At 37.1% G+C, this 13458-nt stretch overlaps 1 protein-coding gene across 1 annotated transcript in view; it reads left to right on the top strand.

The window, feature by feature from the left end:
• The first annotated feature begins 505 nt into the window (after positions 1-505).
• Positions 506-13458, top strand: part of ARL5B (ADP ribosylation factor like GTPase 5B) — a 48948-nt gene continuing 35995 nt past the window's right edge. Inside the window, exon 1 of the mRNA XM_007504902.3 lies at positions 506-958. Within this exon, the coding sequence (XP_007504964.1) occupies positions 913-958 (46 nt within the window). The 5' untranslated portion in view covers positions 506-912. The remainder of the gene's footprint in view (positions 959-13458) is intronic.

The following is a 13458-nucleotide window of genomic DNA, read 5'->3' as shown; positions in this document are numbered from 1 at the left end:
TTGATAGTTTGTTTATTCGGCCCACAGATGGGCATCCACTTGGTTTCCAATTAGAATTTAAACCCCCTTAGGTCAGGCAAAGCCCACTTTTTTTATTTTTTTGCAAATCTCCTCGCTACATCCCACCTCTAAGCCCAGTGATTTACAAAGAGGAAACGTTTAATTAATGCAGTTTCGGTCATTCCTTATCATTCTCCTTACTTCTTCCATTCCTCTTTTTCTGATGGCTCACAGCTCCGGGACAGGGAGGGGGTGAGCCCACCTCGGCCCCACCTCGGCCGCTCCCTAAAAGGATCCAGGAGAGGCTGCAACGTCAGAGGACGCGCCCAGGACAGTCTTGTGAATTTATGGTTTCCGCCTGACCGCGACTCACGCCCTCCTTCTCACTAAGATCCCCGGGAAACTCCTCGCCGCCGCCCACGCGCCTAAGAGGGAAGCCCGGCTGGGTGGAAACCAATCAGAATTAGGGTCAGGCCAGTGCCACGTCCATGGCGTAAGCTCCCGTCAGCGCGATGACGCAGACGCCATCGGGCGGGGCGGGGCCCGTCCCGGAGGAGGGCGGGCAAGCGCGGAGGCGGAGCTGATGAGAGGGCGAGCTAGAGCAAGCAGCAGCGGGAGGTGGGTCGAGGCCCAGGGTCCTACGGATCGCCGTCGGGTTCAGCCAGCTTGAACAAAGGGACCACCGAGAGCACCTGGCCGCCGCACGCGAGTCCCCGGCTCTCCGTGACGGGGCAGTCAAGCGTCCACTGGAGCCACCCCGGGAGTCGGTGCGCGGAGACCCGACAGCTGACTTCTGCGAGCCGCTGCCTGGCTCCGGCCCGCGCCGCTCCCGGGGGTGGGGGCCCCGGTGGCGCCTGGTCCTCTGGAGCCGAGGCATCTGTGAAGGGCCCCGCGGCCGGCTGGGCTCGCGTGATGGGGCTGCTCTTCGCCAAGCTGTGGAGCCTGTTCTGTAACCAAGGTGAGAGGGTGTCTGGGGGCGCACAGCAGAGTCGGACCGGTCCCCCATGGGCTCGCCGAGACCCCTGGCCTCGCGTCGCGTTGACCGAGTTATCCTTCCGGGACCCTGGGGCTGGCAGCTGGGCATCACCTCAGACTCCTATTGTCCGGGGTCTGCCCTCAGAATCCCCCTCCTGCCCATCCTCTAGCTCGCTGGGTCGTTTTGCCCAGGACTAGCCGCTGCCTTTGTGAGCTCCCTCTCTTTCCCTCGGTCCTCTCTGCCCGGTGAGCTTTCCTAGATCCTCCCTGGATGGTTGCCACCGTAGAGCTCAGCGGCCCGTTGGGGCACCCATTCAGGTGCCCGAGGTCCTCGACCTGCAGTCTTTTCACTCCCCATTTCATGGTCAGAAAACTCAATGATAACAGCTCCAGACAGATCGATTACGTGTCACACTGATTGAAGTGAGTAAAGTAGGCTCTTGGAACACTGAGTAGTGGCAAGTCCAAAGAAACAAACAGTTGTAAAACCTGTTCTGACTCAGGGAGAGTAAGTCGGGATGTTTTCCTGTGATAGGGGAAGAGGGAGGGAGGAAGGAAGGGGTGTGTGGAAGGGGGGTGGGGAGAGGATAAAAAGAGCGAGCTAGTTTAGAATCTGGTGGCAGACTTTCAGTTTAGCAATTTAAAAAATAATAAAATAATGAGGTTGTTCTTTCTTAAGAGTTCTTTGCATTTAGCCCTTTTGCTAAGCACCTACTCCAAACAGAATTTCTTATTACTATGATTGCCGTTTCGGTGGCATGGAGTGTACCAATAGATTGTTTAGCTTGATTAAGATTAAGTAAGATGAAAAGTTTTTTTTCATAGTTAAAATGTTTGATAAACTTTGTACATATTTTGTATGAGGTGTTTATAAAGGGTGAACAGAGGCACGTGAGTTACCCAGTTTGGAAAAAACCTTAAGAAATACTTATTGGTTCTTTGAATAATGAATTTTGCTAAACTTTTTTTTTTTTTGAGGGTGGCAATATTTTCAGTCTTTGTTTTACGTTTAAAATTGTACAAAATATAATTTTTATTTGCTACTTTTATGCTTCCAGGAATTTTCCCTGGAACTAAAATTCCAGGTTTTGGTGAATGACTTCTCTCATCTACTTGCATGTGCAATATTGCATTCTTTTGACTAAACTCAGATAGATTAAATTCAATATTTCTGGGTCACTTTTACCCTTTTTCAGGTGCCAAAAACCAAGACTATGTCACTCATTCCAGGTTCATGTACACCATGGTTTTGTCCAAAGTTTAGAATTAGTTTATCTCTTAAATGAAGAGTTCGGTTTAGCAGTTAGTTCAGAAGCCTTTTATATGGATGATACAAATCTGACTTATGTCTTTTTTTATTTCATTACTTTTCTTGATACATCCAGCATTTTGTGGCCTGCACCTTAAGAAATCATGTGTTCACTACTAGCACTAAAAGCTAGTGTGGAATTCATTTTATAGGTATTGTTTGAATAATTTCTCTTACATGTTACATTGACTAATCTGTGGCTCTGGACAAATCATGTGAGATCTCATCTGTAAATTTTATTGTAATTGTACTTTATTGGAGGCTTACTTGTAAGGAAAGTAAAAAAAAATACAATCACTATATGAACGTGAACTGTTATTGTGTGTTTAGAAAATCTGTATGCTCAACAGCAAAATAAAAATTTGAAAGAAATCATCCTTGTAGCCTTGTGAGTTACTGAACTAGGCAAAAAAGTTGTAATGATTCTGAATTGTGATAGTGAAAGTCTAGATAACGGTAACTAGAAATTCCATAGGATTTAGTGATTATCAACTTTGTAATTACTCTTTTAAATGCTACAAATTAAGTATTAGACATCAATTCCTTTCAAAGAGTTTACAGTTTTATTTCAGAAGACAACCTGAAATAGAGGAAAACAGTGCTAAGATATGGACTTAACTATTCACTTAATAAGAGGGATTGTAGGGTACTCGGAGGACTTCTTGAAGGGGAGAATCACTCTTAAACTTGTCCTTCCAAGTTGGATAAGATTTGGATAGCTAGAATGGAGGAAGGCATTTTAAGTAGTAGCAAATGCTCAAAGGTGGGAGTAGTGCATATCAGTGACAGCAAACTCAAATAGAAGGCTGTTGTGTGCATATTAGCTAAGAAAACCAGTAATTAATATTATGTTGTATTTTTGTTTATTTTGTTAAACATTTTCTAATTACATTTTTATTCAGTCTTCCTGGAAGAGTTGTGGCCAGCAGCCAGGGAATTTTTCACTTCTGGTATACAGTATATTATAAGGATGATATTAGAAATTAAGTCTTATTACATAAGTATATTAGAGTATCTAATCAGTTTGTAATCAATAATCAATTCATTTCTCTTTATTTTTACAGTTTTATTATTATTTTTACAATTTTTAGTGGGAGACCAATTGAGACACACATCTTCTTACCTTTTATTTTAGAATGACACAATAGTGCAGTCTTATTTTAGAAGAATCTAAGTTTGTAACTGTTGTTGAAAGCCCCAAGGATTTTGTAGTCTTCCTCATATCAAAAAGCTGTGTGTGCGCATACATATGTGGGTATGTAGACACCCACATGCATATTACTTGCTGGTATAATAAATTGTACTATTAAGCTTATTTGAAAAAGTACCCATCTTCAAGAAGTTCCATCTCAATTTTCTCAGAACAGCTCAATTTTTTTTCTTCTGGGGATAAAGTGTGTATGAGTTAGAGTTGGGTTGTATTTCTCTGCTTCTTGCTGCTACAGTCATTTGCAGCAGAAATTGAGAAGAGGGTCCCCCAGTTGTCTCTGAAGTCATTCCAATTGCTTGAGATATTGAAGGACTGCTACTTTTGTCTTCCTCAAGGTTTTCCCAGAAAAGTGGAAAAAGCTTTAACACCCCAATAAGGTAGATCCAGCCTGTGAAAAAAATGAAGAGATTCTTAAATGATTGCTTTTACTCCTTTCTTCTAGTAAACATAGTATCTCTATCAGGGTGTTATGAGTGGCCCCAATGACATGGAGAGCCATAGTTGCATATTTCAGTCAGGTCTTTCCTCTCTATCTAAGTACACCCATCTTGTCACCTATGGATTTCACCCTTCAGCCTCTTTATTCTTGTTTCTTTTTAAACTTTCTTATTTCTCAGCAATGAGTTGCTGCATTTAGTAAAGACATCAAGAAATACATATTTTTGGTAATCTTAGAACCTTTAGAATTCTTTTATCTTTTATGGGTGCTAGGTTTTGACCTGGTGAATATCTATTTTGACAATCATAGTAAAGATGACTATGTATATATCATTTTTTAATTCAGCAGTAGAATGGAATGATAAAAATACTAGTAGAAGGTGAAAAGTTTAGCTCCAGATGACCTAGGTTTAGGTCCAGTTTCACCACAAGCTGTGCCTTTTAATTGTCATACAACAATTAGCGGTATGACTCTGGATAAGTCACTTAACAACCATCAACCTCACTTTTGCCATAAGAAAAATTTGAAAGGTAATAAATTTTCTACTTTACATCCTTTCAAGGAAAGTACTTTGGAAACTAAGTCATTGTAAAATGTGAGACTTAATATGATTACTCAGTCATGGAATAGCAAATTGTCTTTGAATATTCCTTGTAAATGAATCATTTACCTAGAAAGCAGTAATGCCTGATAATGATCTAGCATAGGCTTTCATTCCTTAAGATACTCTTTTATTTGACTATCTTGCTTATTGCTATCTTTAAAAAAATAATTTATTCTTAATTTAATATTAGTGTTTTTATGCTATTCACATGCCCTCTCTTCCTTGCTCTGTGTTTCTTTACGTATTTGTATCTCTGCTTTTAGAACTTAGAATTTTTTTCTTCTTTTAGTTTTGATCATTGGGATATTGGAAGTTGAAGGACCAAGGATTCAAAAGTTTATTTCATTATTTTTGTATAGAATTCAGGTATATTCTGATCCGTCTATCGTACCAACAATATAAATGATTCAATTCAACAAACTATTAAATACTTAATATCGGTGAGGTTCATTCTTTGCACTGGTGATATACTAAGAGGTAAAATTAGGCATATCTATTAGAAAGAGATTGTAGAGGGGCAGCTGGGTAGCTCAGTGGATTGAGAGCCAGGCCTAGAGATGGAAGGTCCTAGGTTCAAATGTGGCCTCAGATGCCCCCTAGCTCTGTGATCCTGGGCAAGTCACTTAACCCCCATTGCCTAGCCCATTACCAGTTTTCTGCCTTGGAACCAATACATAGTATTGATTCTAAGACAGAAGGCAAGAATTTATTTTAAAAAAAGAGAGAGAGAATGTTGAATGGAAAGGGTACAAAAATAATATTTATTGTATAATATAATGCTACATAAATGCATGCTACAATGAATTTTATTATTAAAAATGATAAAATATATTTTTCAATTGACAAATCTATTTTCTCTCCCTCCGAACTCCCTCTATTAAAATTAAAGACTTGTAACCAATATACAGTCCAACAAAACTAATTACCTGTTTGGTTATATCCAAAAGAATATATCACAGTCTGCAACCTATGTCTCTTAATCACCTCTCTGTCTGGAGATGAGTAATATGGTTAATTTTGGTCCTCTGCAATCACAATTGGTCATTAATTTCAGTTATTATGTCTCACAAAGTTGTTTGTTTTTGCAGGGTTGTTATTAAGTAAATTATTCTTGTTCTTCACACTTTACTCTGCATCAGTGCCTACAAATCTTCCCAGCTTTCATGGAAACCATTTATTTTCATAAATTTTTATGGCATAATAATACTCTATTATGTTCATATGCCATTAGTTGTTAAGTCATGCTGCAAATGATACTCATCCCTTTGTTTTCCAGTTCTTTGCTAATATCAAAAAAGCTACTATAGATATTTTTGTACATGAGATATGATGAATTTTAAATGGGGAGAAATTCTACTGTAATTATGTTGAATATTGCTAAAAATAAGTGTCAACTGGACTTTTGAATCTTTAATATGTTCTGACAGTTGGCTCAATATGAAAATAAGTAGCTATTTAAAATTATAAGATTTACAAAAAGGAGAAATTTATATCTTCCTTTAAGAGTATATCTATTTGATAATTAAAGCTATCAGAATTTAAATGGAATCTAGGTAGTGAGTTTTAGAGGCAGCATGACATAGTAATTATCCCTTTTATGACCTGAGTTCAAGGTCTGCTTTTAGTACATGAATGTGTTTGAATCAATGAAGAAACTTTTATTAAATATTTACTATGCCCCAAGCATTGCACTCAGTACTAGTAAAACAAAAATATAAGCAATATAAGACTGTAAGCTCTCAGATTTACATTCTAGTTGCTGATCTTCATTACTGGAGGGAATTTCCCCTTTTAGCATCAACTATAGCAATGAAATCAAAGGTCTGGTCCAAAAGTTTTCTAATTGTCTGCATTTTTGATGAGATGATTATTTTGTTTTTCCTTTAGTCTTGGCTGACTAGTCAAAGAAAGTTATAGGAATCTTGAATTTCAGCAAATAGTATAGGACTCAACAATCTCCAGATTTTGTGATCTTCTCTATCCTTTGTTTGATCATGAATTCTTCATCAATAAATCTGACAGGAAATATTCTTCCTCTAATTTGTTTATAATGTGACCTTTTACATCTACATAATATCCATTTGAAACTTACCTTTTTTTTGGGTGGGAGGTATTGGTCTAAAGCTAAGAAATTTCTGTATGACTACTTTCCAGTTTTCCCAACAGTTTTTGTTGAATATTAAATCTTTACTCCAATAGCTTAAATTTGGGGGTTTATTAAACACTAGGTTACTAGATTTGTTTGCTTCTCTTTATATGTATTAAAAAAGTTTTATTGGTCATTAAAAAGTAGAGGTGTTTGGCTCCTTAACCACAACTTAGACTCAGATTTGACTCCTTCAGTATTTTTTAACTTAGTTTTTTTCATGATCTTTCCCAAAGGATGAAAACCTTTAGAAATTCTGATTTTGCCTCATCTTGGTGTTAGGAGCTAATACCTTGTGACCAGGATCCTACTTCTTTTTTTTTCTTTTTCTTTCCTGTAAAGCTTTATCTGTCTCTGACTTTTGGAATCACATGGCTCAGATTTGTTAGGTCCTAATAAGTTGTTTTCATCCTTAAGCACGGAGTAGCAAATTGCTTTTATCTATGATCTGTTCATGTACTTAAAACACTTTAGAGAGATATTCTACATATAGATATAAGAAAAAACTTGCTAGCCCAATGTGAGCAAAAATAAGAACATCAAAAACAATGAATAGTAGACCTGATTGAAATTTGGGGAGAATGGTACTATAATAGAAGAAATCGGTTACTATTCTAGAGCTGGAAGGAACTTGAGAGACTACCTGCTTCAACCTAGGAAGCTAGGTAGTACAGTGAATAGAGCACAGGCTCTGGACTCAGGAATACCTGTGTTCAAATAGAGCTGTATACATTTACTAGCTTGGTGACCCTTGGGCAAGACACTTAATATCTACTTTCCTCAGTTTTCAGATCTGTAAATTGGGATGATAATATCATTTACCTCCCAGGGTTGGCATGAGGGTCAAATGAGATCATTGTAAAGTGCCCAGCACATATTGTGTACTTAATAAATCCTTTCTTCCTCTTATTTTCCCTTCCTCCCTTTTTTTCTCCCTTCCAGGTAGCTTTAAGTGACTTACATAAAGTCATGCTAGCAGTAAATATCAAGGCAAGACTTGAGCTTAGATAGGACTTTAGCCTTCAGAGTCAGCATTCTGGGGGTTGTATAGATTGGGTTAGATAGCCTAACTGACATTTTGTGATTCTCTGATTCTGATTCTGTTTAACTTATACCCCTACTAGTAGAGCTTTAGATTCCTTCATTTCACATATTATTTTCTTCCTTTTTTACCATCCTCATTGTGACTCTTCAGGCATCAGTCTTTTTCATTACTGGAGAGGTTCAGATTTACACACTTCTACAGTTGTTTTTCTGGAAATAGGAAGATAATTTTACTTTTATAAAGGTAATTTTGTTTTGTTTTTTTTGTTTCTTAACTTCTTTCCAGACTTATATTTTTAATGCCTTATTACTTTGAATCTTTGTGAATGAAGCTCTTGGTACAGTGGTTTGTTAGAGCCAATAAACTAGTTTCAGTAAAGTTCTGCTGCCATTCTTGCGAAAGGCATTTTACTGGAAAGAGAAAATAACACAGGCCTTATCCTCCCCCTCAGGACTGTTCATTACAGAAATAATGATGGATGACATTGAGCCATGTCAGATTTCAAATCTTACTGTGAATTTTTGTGCTGGACCTTGAACAATAATTTTAAAAGTGTTTTACATTTCACTATTGTTCCTGAGCTGAACACAGACTCTTTTGTTTGTTCCCTATTCCAAACCACTTATAATTTTATTTCTATATCTCCATTAAATGTTAGAGTTTAAAAATCTATTAAATCATATGTTTTTCATGCCTTCTTTATGAAAGAGACCATAATTTCAGCTTGCTGGTGTATTTATTTAGATCTCTTAGCTCTGAATAATGTGAATTTTAAAAACTCAGACTGCACCTTAGAAGATTTGATTAAGCTATTCCCCATTTTTAACAATGGAGGTCAGGAATGTATTGAGAACTTTTAAAATTACTCCACCCTACTTAGACAGTGCCTTAGGGAAAGATAAAGTTTCAAACTCCTGACTGAACAATGAAAAATCCCTAAGCTAGAACCTTTAGCTAGGTCTCTTTTTAGATCTAATACAAAAAAGTGCTAAGTACCTATAAAGGTTAAATTAATCACTAAAAGGTCAAGCAACTTACAAAAGGCAAGCTTAACAAAAGAGGTGTGATGTACTCAGAGTGATTTAATCTAACCAGAGAAGGTGAGAACAAAAGAAGATGAGAACTAAGAATGGGCAGTCCTGGGGGAAAAAAGCATCTACTGTGATTGGTAGATATGAAAATTTAGGGAAGGTGACATAAGAGAAAATTTCTTTAAAAGGAGAAGTCAGTTCAGGTAATGAGTGTTGGATTGAAAGTCAGTTCGGGATGGTAATTGGAGTTCAGAGTTGAAGTGAGGACTGGCGCTTGTTTGGAGACGATCTTGTGGTGAGTGATAAAGACTGACTTACTCTCCCTTAGGCTCAGGCCTAGGCTGTTTTGGCCTAGGCCCTTTGCCCTTTTCCACTGCTTGGCTATTTCTCTCTCTCTCTCTCTCTCTCCCTCTCCCTCTCCCTCTCCCTCTCCCTCTCCCTCTCCCTCTCCCTCTCCCTCTCCCTCTCTCTCCCTCCTCTCTCTCTCCTTCCCTTAAATCCTTCATTTACATTAATTAAAATCTTCATAAATCCCAGCTGACTTGGGTATTTTCATATTTGGGAATTTCCCATTGTGAATTTTAAAATCTCCATCTTGCTTGGTCTAGCACCCAAAATTGTGCACACCCACACCACACGGGCATGTGCTAGTCAATGACAAATCTGAATTAACTAACTGCCCACCTGGGCTGTCCTAAGCCAAGCTTGAGCCACCATTCGTACTTGTGAGGCACAGGAAGTGAGGTAGGGAACAACCTCTGGAATTCACTGACTTCCTGTGGAGAGAGCTAGGCGGAAGTTCGTGCTAGGAGCTTGAGGAGGGAGGAGGCCCATAGACAGCTTCCCTTCAGATCCGTCACATGAGTCAAGGACTGATTTTCTTCGCTACCTTGGCCCTTTGGGCCTAATCTCCCTCTAATCTCCCTCTGGCTTGGCCAGAAGGTTGAGTTTACCCCTTTCCCTTTTCTCCTCTCTCCTTCTCTCCCTCTCCCTTTTTCTTTCTCCCATTGTGAGTAAACCACCATAAACTCCATTCTGACTTGAGTGTTTCATTTTTAGGAATTTCATAAGTAAATTCCTTGGCGACCATAAATTAATATCATAACAACCTTTAAAGGTGATTTTCACCTTAACACCATGGTGACCACTTATTTTAGATTTTAAGTCAAAACACTAAAAACTATCCTTTACAGTTTGGGCATTTACAAATTTTAACTTTCACAGTTTTGGCAACCACATTTTGGCAGTTACAAGGATGAAGAAAATTCAAAAGGAGACTCCTTACTAAATTGCCTTTATAAACCTGTAAAAGATTATGAAAGCAGAATTGCTCATCTTCATGTTATGAAATATTGAATTGACCTCTACATTTTCTTTACCTCTTTTCCCCTTTGCAGATTTTTCATTTATTTTGATTCAGAGATTTCTGTTTTATGTATTTATGTCTATAGACACAAATTAGTTTAATGATTTCTATTGGTTTCAGTTGTTACCCAATTTTTTTTTTAACCCTTACACCTTCTATCTTAGAATCAATACTGTGTATTGGTTCCAAGGCAGAAAAGTGGCAAGGGCTAGGGCAATGGGGGTTAAGTGACTTGCCCAGTGTCACACAGCTGGGAAATGTCTGAGGCCAGATTTGAACCTAGGACCTCCCCTTCTCTAGGCCTGGCTCTCAATCCACTGAGCTATCCAGCTGCCCCCAGTTACCCAATTTTTTAACAAAGGTTATTGCTCAAAACCTGCCTTGACAAAGTACCAATTTCTATGGATTTTTTCCATTAAAAAAATCTTTTCACCTATCTTATTTTCACTTTCTCTTCTCTTTCCTTTTAGTGTCTTAAGAGTTCTCAGTAATTCATGAACCATGCATCACTTTTCTTTACTGTTTTATTTTCAAGTAAAGCACTTAAAATACAAAAATAATCTCCTACTGTTATTGCTGAATATATTTGAATTTGACGAACAATCACTTTGACTTTCCCAGTGTTTAATTAAAAAACCTAAAAATCTGTTAACTTATTTGCCTTTTTCTGTACTTTATATTTTGTCTTATGCCTCCTCACAATTAAAAACAAATCCAACCCAGAAGGAAAAATTGTTTCAAGATTTCCATCTGTTCATATTCAATAGCAAATAACAATGTCTTATTTTGACTTTTTTTCTTCTATATGTTAATTTCTAACTTTTAGTATAGATGTATTTAAGATTTCTTTATTTACTGACTTTTATCTACTTCTAGCTTGGTGGTTTTTTAATTCCTTGAATTTTGTAAAAGAATAAAATCATTTTTTATGTTGAATGTCTTAATTTTTATTTAGTGTCCTCTGCCAATGAATAAATGTGATATTTAGTACTCTTAAAATTATCCATTATTATACAACAGCAGTATTAAATGGATCTTTCAGACACCTGTGATATTGTGTTTGATTCCTACCACATTAAATAACTAGAACATTGTTCTATACAGTTATTTCTTAGAAGGCATGTAGAAGGAATTGTCACTTTGTAAATTTTAAAATCCATTACTTAAAAAAAATTCTTATAGATTAATGGATCTGGAAAAGTTCTTACAGTAACAGTAGTTTAAGTGACTTGCCCAAGATCTCATAACTGGTTAGTTGCCAAACTTGGAATTGAATTCAGGTCTCCTTGACTCTTAGTTCAGTGTAATTTCCACTGAATTCTATAAACAAGTATGTTGATATTCTTGTCATTTTTGTGCCTCTTTGCCATTCTTTAAGTATTTAGTGATTATCTTTCTGATAACTGCTTCAGAATATAGACATTTTTAGGGGGCAGCTGGGTGGCTCAGTGGATTGAGAGCCAGGCCTAGAGATGGGAGGTCCTGGGTTCAAATTTGACCTCAGACACTTCCCAGCTGTGTGACCCTGGGCAAGTCACTTAATCCCCATTGCCTAGTCCTTACCACTCTTCTGCCTTGGAGCCAATACACAGTATTGACTCCAAGACGGAAGGTAAGGGTTTTAAAAATAAAAAAAAGAATATAGACATTTTTGACACTGGAACTAATTAAGATAAATAACCTATGTCCCAAAATATTTTGGCTTATGGATAATTGTGCTATAAATGGAAATTAAAGTATATTTGTTGTTTATTTTTGAAATCTAGTAAAATACTTCATCATTGGGGGCTGTTGAATATTATGCAGTAAATTGACATAATCTCATTGTAACTTGAATTTTCTAATACACTGATGAATGTTTTGAGGCTTTTTTATATCTGAAATTAAAATGGTAATCAATAAATGATAATATTTTCAGATGTAATTTTCCTACATCTTCAAGCATCTGCTGTCCATTTAGCAAATACCACAAGTGGCATTGGAATCATGAAGAGTTGGTCATGACTGAACAACAGCAAGTATATGGCATAGATTATATGACTTCATACCACAAAGCTGATAGTTTATATGATAATCTTTAAAAGACCAATCAGCTCTCAGCAATGCCATGATCTCAAACAATTCTGAAGGACTTATGATGGAAAATGTTATCTACCTCCAGAGAAAGAACTTTTGGAGTCAGATGGATGCATATCAAAGCATACTATCTTCCACATCAGTGACTTTATGATTTTATTTTGGAGTTTTGGTTTTGTGTAAGTGCTCACAACAGTGACCAGTAAGGAGGTGTATTTTGCATACATTTTTGGCCCAGATCAAATTGCTTACTATCTCTGAGGGGAGGAAAGGGAGGGAAGAGAGATGGTTTGGGTCTCATAATTTTGGAAAACATGTTGAAAATTATTATTACTATAATTGGGAAAATAAAACATCTTTGAATTAAAACAAAAAAGATCAGCTAAAGACTGGTTCATTCTGTGATTTCAGAGATGATTCTTCTAATTAAAAAATGACTAAATTCACAAATGTTAAGTAACTTGTTTGACAAATGAAGAACTAGAATCCAAGTCTCTTGATGGCCTTTTCCTTATACTGTTTTTCATCCACGTGTATATACCAGATAACTAGTCCACGGACTGGCAGCAATAGTCAGATATAATTTAGTTTTTCTTTTTCTCTTTTATCTCCTTTTTCATTTAAAAAAAAAAACACCCTACTTTCTGTCTTATAATCAATGTTGTGTATTGGTCCCAAGGCAGAAGGACTAGGCAATAGGGGTTAGGTGACTTGCCCAGGGTCATACATATAGGAAATGTCTGAGGTCAGATTTGAACCAAGAACCTCTGGTCTTGAGGCCTGGCTCTCAATCCAATGACACACCTAGGTGTGCTGCCCCCTTTTCATTTTCTTTTGACTTAATTGCTTTGATTTCAAACATGTGTGAAAAAATATTAGTATTGGTAACCTTTCAGCTCCTTTTTCTAATTCCATTTCTGTTTCTGGTATCCCATTTTTAGTGTTTTCCAAACTGTGACTGTATTGGATTATCTGAATATATTCATGAATAATTCTACAACATTTTTATAGGAATATTCTGTCAAAAAATAGGACATAAAGGGGAAAAATAAAACTGATGATTCATTTGAGGGAGTGTGATGGTATTGGAAAAGTGAAAATCATGTCAAATTCTGGCTTTTTCAATATGACTTTGGGTAATTAATTTGATCTCCTTGGGCCTCATTTTTGTGGTATATAAAATGAGAAGTTTTGGTCCTATGAGTTCTCTAAATCTTTCTATTTCTTAAATTTTCTGAATTTTGAAGAAAGCTAACT

Source organism: Monodelphis domestica, chromosome 5 (genome assembly GCF_027887165.1).
Source record: "Monodelphis domestica isolate mMonDom1 chromosome 5, mMonDom1.pri, whole genome shotgun sequence".
Lineage (NCBI taxonomy): Eukaryota > Metazoa > Chordata > Mammalia > Didelphimorphia > Didelphidae > Monodelphis > Monodelphis domestica.
Note: the sequence above shows the minus strand (reverse complement) of the source record. Positions and strands in the feature narration are given on the sequence as shown.